Here is a 14,853-nt window from a genome sequence, read left to right on the forward strand (position 1 = left end):
TTCAGAATTAAAATACCCTGATGAGGAGGGGGAAGCTGCAAATACTTGTGGGAGGATACCCCCACAGTGAAAGCAGGTGCAAAATTAAACATCTAGAGGAAAAGAAAGGCATTGTCAGAAAAAGGAAAAAGGGCAATTGAAAAAGGTTTTACATCAGAGATTAGTGGTGAGACTGAAAGACGACCCATTTACAAAACACAGATCTGAGTACAATGTCTTACATCAAAGTTTCAAACTGGAAGGCAGTGAAGATGCAGTCCTTCAGTACATGTGACGTGATGGATGTTGTGGGATGGTCTTGACAAATCCCCTCTGGGATGCAGACAGGGTGGCATAGTAACCTTGCTTTAGAAAACACCATTAATGAGATTCTTGGCTAAACTCAAAACAGTTTGAAGAATATACTTTATTATAAAAATGTGCAACTACCCATAAAGCTGTATTAGGCAGTATTTTATATTACAGTCATTGGAGGAGTTAAAGTTGGGTCTTTGCTGCTCTTCTTTCCTTGTTCATGTCATAAGAGAACTAGGTAATCATACTTTACAACTAAATTACACTGGTGGAATAACAGTAACTTGCATATAATACATTAGTAAATTGTTATTTTCATGAATGTAGTATCAAAAGCAAGAGTAATGCTTGTACACCTAAGTAGTTTTGGTAGTCAGAAACGAAAATTTGGAAGTTTTGTTCCATTGTGGAAATCCAAAGGCAACAGTCAACGTGAGAATTTGTTATTCGGAATATTAAACATTAAAATGAACAGTTGCATAAAAATGTTTTCCTGTGATTGTAAATGCACCACTTTCAATAAGGTTTATTGGCAAAATACACTGTAGCAATAATTTATAAGTAAAATCACACTTGAAGAGCTTTGTGGAGAATGTACAGTCCGTGCAGCTATTCTGGTGCTGATCAACAGCCCAGGCCATTGCTTATGAAATCTCACCCACCAAAAGCTTCCCTTGCACTCACTGCTGCCTGCCCATGAAGCTCCCTGAAGCCTGCTTTCAGAAGAGTAAAGGAAAAATGATCAAATTTATGCATTTAATAGACAAAATATTTTGGTGCTCTGTAACAATGAAAGAAATTATGAGAGTCTTAATGGCTGTGTGAACCCTGCTTGTGAGAGAAGTACGCAGAACTCAGGAAATTTAGAGTAAAGGGTGATTTAATGTAAAGCTTCTGAGACGCAAAAAAGGTAATGTGAGTCCATGACTAATAGTCAGCCTTTGAATCACCTGAATTGTATCCCTGTTTTAAACTGGAAGGACGGATTTCCACAGAGTGAGTTTATGGATAAAGGAAGGGGCAAAATCTGGCTTTTGGTATAGTGTTACAGTAATATGCAGACAATGTTTATGTCAGTTTTTTTCCAGCTGGTTTTGGCACCATTATTGCTTTGTTCTTTCATCCCACAAACGTCACTTCTACTGCTGGCAGAAGTATTCAGGACCTATGTGAAGGGGGCTGATGTTTTGTCACTGCAAACGTACTCAGGGTAGTGGTGAACAGGACTGGACCTTTGTCGCTGCAGCCATGTCCCAGGATGTGCTACAGTGCTACTCCTTGGTCTCTCCAAAAATAACAGCACTATGGGCTGAGAAAAGGCCTGTTTTGAAGTTGGTAATTAGCCATGGTTCAAATCAACCTGGAGCAGACATTGCAACCTTAATTTTTCGCTTTGTTGGATTTGATAAGGACTCAGACTGTTACTGGCTGGGTTAACGCTTCTGGGAGCAGGCTCACGGGCATTGTAGAGGTGTGAGCTTTACTCCTGGTGGTGTCAGGAGTCACTGAAGTTAAGAGACTTTCTTGTATGAACTTTGATTGCTTTTGAATTGGCATTGTGGAATACTTACGCTAATCGGCTTTTGCAAGCACTTACTGCATACAGAAGCTGCTGGTTCCTGAGCAGGCTCACGGCGTGGTCAGTCCAGCAAGCTGCTCTCACCGAAAGAGCCCCTCACCTTTGTTAGATACTGGTTCCACAGGCAGATGCTCCTTGTGATCGAATTTGCTGCCTAGGGGAGCGAGTTTGGCACCAGGTGACCGCTTAAACCCTGGCTGTTTAAGGTAGAATGTAGGTCTCCTCTATTTGCTTGGTTTAGACCACAGCCTAGCAGGCACTTCAGCACGCTTTTCATTTAAAGTAGAGCTATTACTAGATTAAGTCTGGTTTGTGTTCACTCTCTGTTGTTCTGCAAATGGATTATGTGGACTCCACAGGTGGTCAAGTGAGTTGTGGACAGGCTGTGGACCTGGAAGTGCTATGGCCACATTTCCACGGTACCGTGCTGCCTGGACTCAGCTGGTTAACGTGCAGCCCAGCCACCTGTGTCACTGACCTGTCTTTTCTCCGTCATACCTCTAGTCTCCTTCATACCATATGTGCCCTCAGTCTCATTTAAATACTCTTGATACTGTCTGCGGGTTTTGTTTCATCCTGGGTATCCCAAACTACTTTCAGCTCAGTTGTGTGAAGGTTAACTGTAAACAGCTAAGTTGAACACACGCACACTATATATATTCATTTTCTTTGAAACCTAAAGGTCAGGAGTGTACACAAGTACTTTGCTTATTTGTGGCTATTTGGCATTAGGCTCTATTTGGCAGAAAAGATTAAACGCTGGGCAAAAGTGACAAAAACAAAACTCACTTTCTGTAGTGCACTTGCTATATACATTCTCATGAAAAACTGAAATACAAGTTAAATACATACTTATTTTATTCCAGGCTATAGAATAAGTGTATCTAGGCAATTCTTCAAAGTGTATTGTACGCTGCATGCACAATAAATCAGTTTAATAGCTTGACTGTTTTACAATTTGTGTTCAAAGAACTGTATGATAGGCAATGAGATCATGTTTCGGCATGACTTGTTGTCCATTTGGACCATATCCATTTTTTCATAAAAAAAATTTGGGAAACCCAAACTGATAGATGAAACATATATTAAACATCTTAATATGAGCATTTGCTCCAAGAAAGAAACTTCACGTTATGTTCAATTTTTAAATCCCTCCAAATAGAGGATTTAAGACAAGAAATTTTGAACGTGATTTCATTGCAGTATTACACTGAAGATTGGTGTAATATTTTTCAAAATGATGTAACAGTTTCCAAATACAGATTTTGGAATCTTATGCTAGAAACCAAGATAATATTTTAGGGCCCGCACGTTTAGCTTAAAACTGTCCTTGAAAGGATGACTTGTCTATGTTGACAAGAATGTCCACCTGTGTGAAATATCTTATAAAGATGGCTTATGACTAGCACGTCACCATCAAATAGTAACATTAAGAATATTCAAGTCGACATTTGTAAAGACTTATGCATGCAGTTTTGTCTCTTACACATTGTTTAGATGTGTGAACTAAATGTATTGTGCCTCAAACACCAACAAACTTGAAATTACACTATGTAAATATTTACATATATGATGCTGTATATGTTTAGTACCACAGTAAATATAACTGTAATCAAATGATACTAGACATATGTAGGACCATAGTTAAATTCCAATTAAGAAAAAAAGCCAGAAAAAAATCATTTTTTCTAACAGTATTTCACAGTAGAAGGACGCAGTCCTTTCTCACTGAATATTCCCCCCTCAGGATTTGTAAACATCATAGCTATTGTTCTATCAGCATAATAATTGAATATTTTATTCATAATGGTAAGTAGCTAACCAACATGAATAAAGTTGTCATAACACAATAACACTTTCAGACAAAACAGGTATTTATTAAAAGAAACATTTATAAATATTTTGTCTTGCATTTTAAACTACATTTTCATAAATAACAATATTTAAAAGTGCTGAATATGGTAGGATAGTCAGCAACGCCACTGTAAACAGATTTGTTTTCCACTTTGCAGATTTTTTTTTTAGATCCCATTTTGTCAAACACTACAACAGTTAAAATATTTGCATAGGGAATAGAGAATAGCCCTTTTAATCATCTCCTGAATTCTATATAAATTACAAAACCAAATGAGTTTAAGAAACAGTTCGTTAAATTGTTTATATATATCCAGAAAAAGCACACAGGTTTCAAGTAAAAAGAATGATTAAAAAATTCCCCAGACTTGCTATTTGAAGCATGTTCAATAAATTAAAAAAATGAGAGGTAGTAAAACAAAGGAAAAAAATAAGCCCCAGAAGATAGTAACTAAGACCTGCATCCTACCAGTTACTGTATAGCAGCAGACCCGCCTCGGCAGCAGCAGCTCCAGCAAGCGCCAGCACCAGAGGCTGCCTGCAAGGAGTAACTGGGTGGTTGGAGCCAAGTATGTCAGGGCTAGATTCCACTCAAGGACACAACTGCCTGACCTTTCAGTCCCATCGAAAGCAACGAGCTTATGCCATGTTTCGTCCTCTGTAAGTGAGAAGAACCTTGCCTCTTAAGTCTTAGTATAAGACCAGAGTTGTCAGTGTTAAATATATATACACATACATACATATATATATTTAACAAGTATTCAAAGCCATTTCTTGGTATATCTTTAGCAGTTTGTGAGGGATGCTAATGCTCATTTTGCTTGTATATGGTAGGTATGAAGATGGGGTTTTTTAAGTTCTGAGTCACTGTCTCTTTAAACATCAAAATGCATTCTGAAATTGGACATTTTTTGATAAAAAGGCCAAGCAAACACCTATTAAAAACACCATGGCAGCCAAGTGATGGGAGTACCATGGTGCCTTAGCTCTGATTAAGGGCTCAGTACAGGATTCTTTACCCAGGAAAGACACCTGTTGTGTTTCCATAGGCATTTTGCTTGGGTAAGGACTGTAGGTCTAGGAGCCCTTGAAGTTTGGTTTAAACCAAACCCCTTGTTTTCAAGGAGTTACTCAAAATCAATGAGGCTAGAAGCTAAGAGAAGTCTTCTTTAACCCACCACCTCATAAAACATTACTTTGTTTAAAAACATTTTTTACTGGATTTAGCTTTAAAAAAAAATAATCTTACAGGACAGATGCAATTCATCAAAATGTTCTAAAATGCTCTAAAATGCTACATGTAGGCAATCTTTTATTAAATTTCTTTATTCAAAAAACTAAATTATCAAGCTTTTTTTGTTGGTTTTTTGTTTTTGTTTTTTTTTTTTTTTTTTTTTTTTTTGCTGAAGTACATAACATTATACAACAGTGTTAGAACTGGATAGCCAGTCTTTAATAAATCAATTACAGTATCTGACATCTGAAATGTACATTGAAAATTTTTGTTCTTTTAACAATTAAACAATATCAGCGCATAGATTGTGTCACCCAGATACGGATCCCTTTAAGTGGTTTGTGCTTTTTTTTTTCTTTTTTTTTTTTTTTTTTTTTTTGACATTGCAAACTCTGTAATGAAAATGCCACAGTTTTGGCAGTGAACAACCAGAGGAATCCTCCGCTTGATTTATTTTAAATAAACAGTGATAAATAGCTCTTTTTTTTCTGTACAGAAATATTGGCTTCAAAAAGTCAGTGTATTGTACTCAGTAGAGCATGTTGAGTAATGCTACACCTTAAAAATTGGCTTTTTTCAGTTAGTGATGTTAAAAAATGCAAGCCTTTTTCTGGTTTGCTGCAATTGTTTCTATGTACCATAAGACTGTATTGCACAAAAAAAGTTCTTAAATACAGATATAATTTATGTTATTGGATTAAATATTGCAACAACTAAGTGGTAAGTGAAGCAGTTTTACCTTGCACATGCAGTGTGAGGATACACAAGGAGACTGTTCATAAAACTACAAATACATCATTGCAATCTTGACTGCAGTAGGGTGAAAGGAGTGTGAAACAAATGTATTTTGGCAAATCCATTGTTCCCCTCCCACGCCATCTTGAGCAAGGAGGACCTTGGTAAAAAGGTAGACAGAGACCATAATATATATTTGTTTTCTTCACAGTAGCCTGAGTAGTGCTAAACTGTAGTTCTCCAGGAACCCAGCTCCAGATGTTATTAAACTACTTTTCTTCCATCCCACCCACCCCAAAAAATCAAGTTATTTTGTTTGAAAATTAAAACTAAGTTTCAGAAGTAGAGCCTGTAATACTTTCAACAAGAGACTTATAAATCTGAGAGTTCAAAAACCTTGGAAAAGAGTCTCTGTGCATTAGGGTGTATATCTGGAGTTGGGCATCTTCATACATGTGAGGGCTGGGATCCAACAAGTTTCTGTTGATCACTTCTCTCACCCGGGAATCAAGACTAACCTGAAGAGGATGAGAACAGACTAATATTAAAACAGTAATATCAGAAAGGCTGTTACACGTATCTTTATTTCTCAGGGCTCCATTGAACATGCCCAGTTTATTCAAGTGATGCTCTGTGCTTCTTTCAGAGCCACCACACAATTACAGACTGAGACCACCGACTCTGTTTCAGTTTTGCCTTGGTCTTTGCATCCATCTTAAGGTCTGTGAGATGAAATGCAGCTGTATAACAGAATAAATACAGTGCAACTAAATAAAGCTCTGCAGTAACCTGGATTTCTCAAAATATGTTATTTTACCTTAAACAAAATAACTTTTACAGATTTAAAATTATTTCTCTGAAATGAATGTTGAATGACTCATTCTGAGAGCTGAAATGTTTTTTTTCCTGACCATTTGCGGTTAAATCTTTAGAAGCTTTCTATTCAGCATTCTCATCTGGCTGCCCTACAGATTTTTTTTCCCAGTTTTTTCAGGCACTACACTGGTTACTCACAAATTACCCAGAGTTTTTTTTCATTTTTATTGTGCTAATCTCCCCATTAATATTAACTATTTCAGATTTGTTCTTCTTTTCAAGACTCTCTAACATCTGGTAATATATACTTTCAGGATATCATACATCCATATTGAAGTTGTTAGCAAGTTTCAATTTTAGCTTCTCATTTACTTTCCATTTGTAATGAACTCCTGTGCCTAGGCAGAAAAGGGCATATTATGCTTGGGATGAATGCACAGATGATTTTAGAATATCATTTAGAAATTTGAGTGAATGTACAGCTTATCCACAAAATGCTCTAAAAACAGTAAAATTAAAGCCTTCTGGATTAAATGAAACGGCAGTAGCAGGAAAGCCCACTGGGGCCAGCAAAGGTTTACTCAGCTAAGAAGAAAAAGGCTAAAACACTGAGTAGAGAAATACCAAGCATAGATCAGTTAAGCTACTGTGATTTACACCACGTTGCAGTCTGACCCTACTACTCTGCAACCATATAAATAGGTATTCATATTGTCTAAAGGACTGAATTCAACCCTGGAAATCTCCACGTACCAAGATACCTTGATATGTGAAGGATGCTAACTGAGATGGAAACTCAGAACATGTGTGGATGTGTTAGATTGTCTATTTTTATATGTGGGGAAGCAAAGTCTTTGAAATACAGTGGTATGGTATGGTATGGTATGGTATGGTATGGTATGGTATGGTATGGTATGGTATGGTATTGAGGAGTAAATATACATTTTCTTTATATCTTCAGTACCAGCTGTAGAATCTGGTGTTGTTGGTTTGTGGCATATTGGAGTATATTACTGCCACAAGCAGGCAAGCTCTTTCTCCTCCAATATTTGCTGTTACCTGGTTATTGGCCACAAGGCACAACTATGATGCAGCCTAACTGTGAGTAAACTGTTGCCTATTCATGCTAGCAAACCGTACCTATTACTGAAGTATGCTATCTCTGCAGAACATCCATTATGCCTGCTTAATGCACGCTCTCCATCTAAGCGCTCATTGCTACACCTGCACGCAGCACCCCGGGGCGCGGCAGCCGTCCCTGCTGTACGCTTCCCTTACGGATGGGCGGCGGGGTTGCGTCAGCTGCATGAACAGCCGCCGCTCTTTCCCACCCTGGCGCTTCCCCTCCCTTGTGCTGGCACGGCTGGCTGGGCAGCCCCACAGCTAGCTGAGTTAAGGAATCGATCCATCTGAAAGTGGCATTTCTTTTCTGGGCTGTTTTTCAACGCAGGCATTTTTCTGGTTGAATTCATTGTCTAACGAATGTAGCTGCAGCAGGAATGAACAGACCAGTGGGGCTGCTCGGCCCGTGACTACCTGCTTTTAGACACAACAGCATGCAGGGGTGTAGTGTTATGGTAGTTTTGAGAAGCAGCGTTGCAGTCATGTGTCTTCGGAATTACTTTGAATAGATTTCAGTCCTAGACCGTTGCATTTCTGTAGCACAGAAATGACACACTAAGGTGTAAGCAATTCTCCCCCTAACAGACATGCACACGCACATATCTTACCAAAAACAGTCTGTGCAGCTGGTTAATTGGTTCTTCATTATCACATATAATAGCTGGGATAAAAAGCTCAGATTTCTCACGATGGTGGGGTTTTGTGCCATTGAATATAGTAAAAGTTAATGGCACTTATAGAATGAAAAAAATTAAGTATGGAACTATTAATTTACATTGTAGTTTTTCAGTGACCCACTAAAGCCAGATGGCAAAACTAGTTGGAATTACTAAAAGTATTTCCTTGCTAAACAGATGAATACAAGGTGTCTGTTTAGAACACAAAGACCTTCTGCCTCAATAACTTTATCCCTGAACAAGTGATGCTAAATATTTCAGCTCTTACGCCAAAAGATAACAAACATCTGGAATGGGATGTCTGGATGAACAAGAACTTTTCAGCTCCCGTGATGATCTAAAGCGTTGCAAACAGTTCTCGTTTGCTTCATAAGATTCCCAGTAGGGGCAGAAGCAACTGGATTGATGACATCCGCCCATGTCCAGTGCATCAACTTTGTGAGTAGTTTTGTTAAACCCTAAGTCAAACAACACTTACTTAGTGTTTGAATTTTAACTGCTGGCTGATCTTAGCTTAAAAAGACAACTGAGCATTCAGCGCATGTATATGTACTAGAGATACTATATTATAAGAAAAACTCATTATTAGCTTGCTGTACTGGCAGTTACCTCACTCCAAAGCAAAAGTATACGCTATGGCACAAGAAAAGATAATGGAGCTATAAATTGCTGTTGGCTTCATTCATATGAATGAAGTTGCAAATTATTACTGAATGAAGTGCAGAAGTAAAATGTAGGAAGCAGGGTCCACAGTGAGCATAAATTAGCATAATGCCATTGAGTAGAAAGTCAGATGCAATGCACAGAGACAAGGCAAAGGAGCTAAACATACATGACGTGGCCTAAGACTCTTCTATAGTGCTTATATATTTATATATCTCTGTATTCCAAAACATGGTTTGATAGGGAATGCTTTTTCTTTACTGCAGGTGCAGACCATTTCAGAATTTGTCTATTTCAGTTTAACGGTTGAAGAAAATCTTATATAATTTCCTAGATATTATCATACTCTTCATTAGAGAAAATATGTGGTCTCCATTCCTGGACTCTCATGTAGGAATAACCAGTGCAAATTTGGATTTTCTCCCAGACAGCTGTTGCAGCAGGTAAATATATAATGATTCTGATTTAAATTCCTTAATTTTGGTGCCTTTTCTCCAGAAATCCATTTATATTACTTACTTCCTCTCTCTGGCAGGCATGTGGCATTACTAAAGAAGCATACCTATTTCTCAGCCTTCTCTTATTGGAGTGTCTTGTGTCTTATAGAGACTTTGAGGTGTTGTGGCCAGTGATGCTAAATGGCCTGGCACCTGTGTCTCTACTTTTTCTGTCCCTTCCTTTCCTGATTTAATGTCCATACTAAGACTGTTGTCTGACAGATCAGGTAGACTTTCAGACACCCATCTGGCAATCCAGGGTATAACATTTCTGCTCTGGAAGAACAGAAAATGCAAATGTAACATTTACAGCTTTACCTCTTTTGGTGATAGTATAGAAATGTAATCTTCATATATAAGTCTTGCTTTTTCTTCAATAACTTTCTTGTTCTGTTCCTTCTTTAAATCTTCACATGCAAGCCAGAAAAGCAGGTTCTCCTCACTATACTCTGTTCGAAGAAACTCTCTGAAAAGGTTCCTTCCAGCTGGTGTTTTCATCATCTTGTCAAAATTCTGAGCCCAAGACAAAATTTCATCTGCAGTAGGGTTTTGGCTGCAAAAGCAAAGTATCATTACAAATACGGTTCTATTTTTGCAACAGTGTTTTCATACATTCGTCCAAAAATTCTCCTTTCAACTGCACTTCAGTCCAGAGTGAAAACTGGAAGCAACAAGGCTTCAGCAGTGACAGGGGAATTTTGTTCACTCTTCACTTGTGCATTCATTATCTCAATAGCCCACTAAATGTGTTTAATGTTACGAGACATGCACTTGGCTTTCTACAAGTTTTCTACTAGTGTTGTTAGCCATCAGACTCAAAGACAAAATCCCACAACAGCATTGAATTCCTGCCTCTGCAGTTAAAGGAGATGTGATTTCAGGGACCTAGCAATACTGTCTTTCATGAGGGGTTTAGATGACACTTGATGTCCCTGCCTGCTTCTGATGGTGTTTGGCCAGTCACTGTCTGCCACAAGATTTGGTTCAGGAAGGACAAGAAACACAAAAGGCTCTTGGCAGCCAAGAGCATACTAATGAGGCCCAACAAAATAGTAATTCAGAGAGCTTTTAAATTAGCGTATGTCTCTGTGCTGGTACCTAAGGGTTGCTAAGCTTCCCTCTGTTTGGTGCTATTGACCTGAATGATGATCTATTGGCACAAGATGTGATGGATGCTGCTGGCAAGACTGGAGAGAGAAGAAATGGGAAAAAGTCCTTATTCCCATTTTCTGAAGGAAACTATTCGTGGCTTGTAATGGTGGACGCGCTGGATAAGTGATCAGAAGACTAACTTGCGGCACTAATCCATTAATGTACCAATGAATAGTTTAAGAAGGTAATACTCCAAGTTACTTAGAACAATTAAATATGGTTTCAAACTTAATTCTGAGCGCTCACCTGCCCCTTCCTGATAGGATCCAACACAAGAGCTTTACTAGCTGTTGCTTATAGCTTCTGTGTAATCATGTTGCACAATAAGTGACATTTGTCTATATGGTTTGTCTTCAAGTCCATTTATCGACTCCTACTCTGCATACAAGGCAGACTGGATGATGGGAAGGTATTTGTGATAGCTTTTCGGCAGTCCAAAAGATTAATAAATGAGTAAGTGTTTAACATTTAAACTATCCAGCAAAATAATTGTAACCTGAACCAAAAAGTATAAATATACAGATTTGAAGGTGAAAAGTCCTCTCTCTGAGGAGAGTGAAAAGAACCTGCTGAGGTGGATGGAGCTGACAAGCAACCTGTGCTCCCTCATCTGTTGGGAAACCCTCTTCACTACAGTATTTTGTGGAAATTTCTGACGTTGTCACCTCATAAATGACCATGAGTAGCAATGAAGACAATGAGTTGTTTGGGTTGCTTTTACTATCAATCATATCCCCCAGAGTTAAGTTTTAATTTACTTTTTACGGGATTAGAGAACTCAAGGCCACTGATAGGTTAGCATTTTTCCCAACACAATAAACATGGGCCCAAGCTTTAGACAGAAATAGAAGCGCAGACTTTCAGTGCATATTAGCCTATTTTTCAAGGTATGTGTTTCCTTGGTTAATTCCAGTGAAACCATAGTCCAAGCTGTTTTATGAAAAGTAGCCCTGTTAAAAATCTGACTGTGAAGTATACTTGTGCCTGTTAGTTTTTCTTCTTGTCTGGACAAAGAGAAGAAAATGATCCCACAGGTAGCAGAGGCTTCCTATAGAGACCCACAGGTCTATGGAACCATCCATGCACCTCCCATTCCTCCCCACAGTTCTTCCCCACAAATAAGAAACTGTAAGTAAGCCTGACTTATGAATGTCTCTGCTGGCATTTCATTGTCAGGACAGATTTTGCTTCCTTTTGTATAGAATTTTTTGGAGGAAAAGTAATTAAAAGGATATTCCCAAACCATAAAAAACAAGGCAATTCTGATATTAATTACAGTTTGACCAACTTACCATTCTTCTATGACTTGGATACTCTCCATTTTGGTCGTATGTGTTGGCCTTCCTGCATTGTCTCCTCTATCTTCATTCCTAACAGTGAGGCTGCAATGTAGTACAACACTTTATTTTGTCTAGAGAAAGTTAATTTAAAACAACAATAGTAATGCAAATTTTTAAAAGACATAAACCTATGTAAAGTGTCATTTTTCACTCTTGCCTCTAAAATTTTGGAGAGAAATTTTTGATAACGACTTTTCCCCTTAATTCTGACGAATATTAATTAACAGTTGCTATTAGCATGTGTAATTTTTTACAAGCTCACAGTTTATCCACTGAAAGATGGACACAAACTTAGAGGTCACTTTCGGAGTGATTTCACTTAGTAAATTGAGAATATTAGTAACAGTAAGGGTAGGGGGGATAAGAATATCTGAATTGGACACTGATGAGGCTTTGGTGCCCCACCAGTTCTGGATGGTTGTTCACTTTTCATGAACATTCCCTTTTTTCTCTCCAGGATGCGGTGGCAGTAGATGGCTCAGATACAGAACATAGCATGTGGCAGCTCCTTGTGATTTCCTCCTCTGACCTAAATTTGTTTTTCATTCCAAAAAGTAAAACTTACTGGCCTCTCAACAGAAAGGCATCCATTACCCTCATATTACCACAAGCAAGGAAAAGAAAGACTTCCTTTATATAAGGATGTTTGAATTTTTTTTTTCTTCTTTTTTAAGCTGGTAACTAGCATCACTTTTCTGTAAATATCTTTTTAATCAGATTTGCTTTAGTGGTAGCGACTTCCTCTGTGTGTGCTCTCTATGAATGTTCTGGAACAGAACATATTGCCAGCAAAACCACAATTCCTGATAACTACTGAAATAAAGCATGTTTTGAATGGCATTAGCATTCATATAGGAAACCTGGTTCCAATAATTAAGCTTAAGAAGTGGAATGTAGTAAGGAGATGGAGATTTCCCTTTATCAGGTGTTCCCTACATGTCCAACTGAGAGAAAACAAACAACCAAGCAAAAAATCTCCCCTCCCAATCCCAAGAGAGCTCATATTTTGAATATTGAGTATTCACCATACAATGATGCTCTCAGTCATCCTAAGTGGCGATATACAAAAATATGTTGGTAGCATAAAGATTCTCCCTCCCCCACTAATTTGAATAATTTCTGCTCCAGCTCTAAGAAGAAATCCCATCTTTGAGACATTTTTAGCACAAATAACCTCTCTTTCTAGCCCCTCTGCATTTATGAGTTTCTTCAACATTTTTTTCAAGCATTTGGCAGATTTAATAGGTGATCTCAAATATTCTTCTGATAACTGGAAGTTTAAGCTCCCAGGTAAAGCAGAGCACATATTAAGACTTAAACATTACAAAGACGTACACTTTCAAACGAAGCTGTTTGATACTGGTTGCTCCTTCACTTACCTGCCAAGACCTTAGTTCAGGCCCTTGGTCCTGCTTCCCCTGTTACAGCGTAGGAATGCAGCTCCAGTGCTGCTAAGGTGTTAGGGTGTCATCAACTGCTGCAGGAGAAACAACACATCCTGAACTCTGGGGTTGGCAGGTAAAAAGCCTTTCCGTCTCCTCTGACCTGTTGCTCATCAGTCTATAGAGGGAGCACCCAGGAAAGCCAATGGGAGTTCCGTATACAGGAGGAGAAAAAAAAGGGACCATCCACTTTCTGTCTTGTAATCTTTAAGTCCACACATGTAACTGCTTAGGGTCACCTTGCATCTGGCCGGACCACAAAGTTGGGGTGAGGGAGAAGCAGGGAAGGCACAAAGCTTCTCTCTCTCCCTCCTTCCCTCCCTCCTTTGCAGTCCGTAGGTAGAGCAGCATTTGTCTTCTCTGCTGGGTGCAGAGAACTGAGTGTCCTTTGGTTCCATGGAAGAGTAACACCATGGAAGGAGGAAACAGCTTGTGTAGGTTGGGAATGTAACAGGGTGTTCACCCGAATCCATCCAAAAGAGAATGAAGCTGCCTGTTTTCTTTCCTCCATCATGTGAGCAGCAGCTAAGCTGTACTAAGATAATTTACTTGTCAGGCAGTAGACATCCAAGATTTGGATGCAGAGTCTTACTGGAAGTAGAAGGTGACTCATCTGAAAGCGGTTAATCTACACTGCTAATTTAATTTGATGTCTGGGATCAAATACTGTTTATTTTGCTCTTGCAAAATCTCTGCTAAACTTAGGAAAACCAACATGGGCTCATGAAGGTAGAGTACAAGAGGTGAGTGGTGAGTAAGAAAGAGAAATAGGGAAATGGACAAGAAAGCCATGTTGACTTCATTGCACTTTTTTTATCAAAGCAGTAACGGATAGGCCCTATGCATTTTGATTTTCTACAAGACTACACCTCAGTAAAAAGTTCAGATGGTGGGCCTAGAATGTAGCATGCAGTTTTCTGGTATCTATACCAGAGTAACAATGCGAGGTACACACTTGGCCCTAATTCCTTCATCTCACCATTCATAGCTGGATTTCAATGGCTGAAGTTAGTCAGAGTTGCAAAACAGGGCAGACTCTAAAGAAAGCAGTGTTATATTTGGTTGGAATAATTTCTCAAGTTTGGGTATTGTATTTAAAACTGTGCTAAATTTATAATACCTCTTGGCCTAAATTCTGCATTATGTTTCCAGTGACAGACACTAGCACTACATTTCAACTTTTATTTATCTACATCTGTCAAGGCCAGAGTTCCATCGGATACATTACTTTTGATATGTTTTTCCTGTGAAAGAAACCATAATTTTTATACAGAAGTACATTCAATTCAGACATGTTCTGTTTTCACTCAAGGAACTGGTTCACGTTCGCTTAGAAAAAAAATTAAATATTTACACATTTGTGACTGCAAAGCTAATTTGAAAGCAGCCTTTAAATAACTCTGATCACAATAACAGATTGCTACGTTTTACCTCAAAATGACAACACT

The 14,853-nt window shown here is 38.4% G+C and overlaps 1 protein-coding gene across 3 annotated transcripts in view; it reads right to left on the bottom strand.

Moving 5' to 3' along the window:
• Nucleotides 1-2,662: 2,662 nt before the first annotated feature.
• Nucleotides 2,663-14,853, bottom strand: part of RGS17 (regulator of G protein signaling 17) — a 76,591-nt gene continuing 64,400 nt past the window's right edge. For 2 of the 3 annotated variants that reach the window (XM_087775214.1, XM_009460684.2), the window contains exons 3-5: nt 11,916-12,005; nt 9,790-10,024; nt 2,663-6,214 (exon numbers count right to left, since the gene is read on the bottom strand). In XM_087775214.1, the coding sequence (XP_087631340.1) occupies nt 6,026-6,214; nt 9,790-10,024; nt 11,916-12,005 (514 nt within the window). In that variant the 3' untranslated portion in view covers nt 2,663-6,025. The remainder of the gene's footprint in view (nt 6,215-9,789; nt 10,025-11,915; nt 12,006-14,853) is intronic. The other variant, XM_087775216.1, reaches the window with a different exon arrangement.

The sequence above is a fragment of the Nipponia nippon genome, unplaced genomic scaffold (assembly GCF_047370975.1).
Source record: "Nipponia nippon isolate SJK-2023a ecotype South Korea unplaced genomic scaffold, ASM4737097v1 scaffold_4, whole genome shotgun sequence".
Classification (NCBI taxonomy): Eukaryota; Metazoa; Chordata; class Aves; order Pelecaniformes; family Threskiornithidae; genus Nipponia; species Nipponia nippon.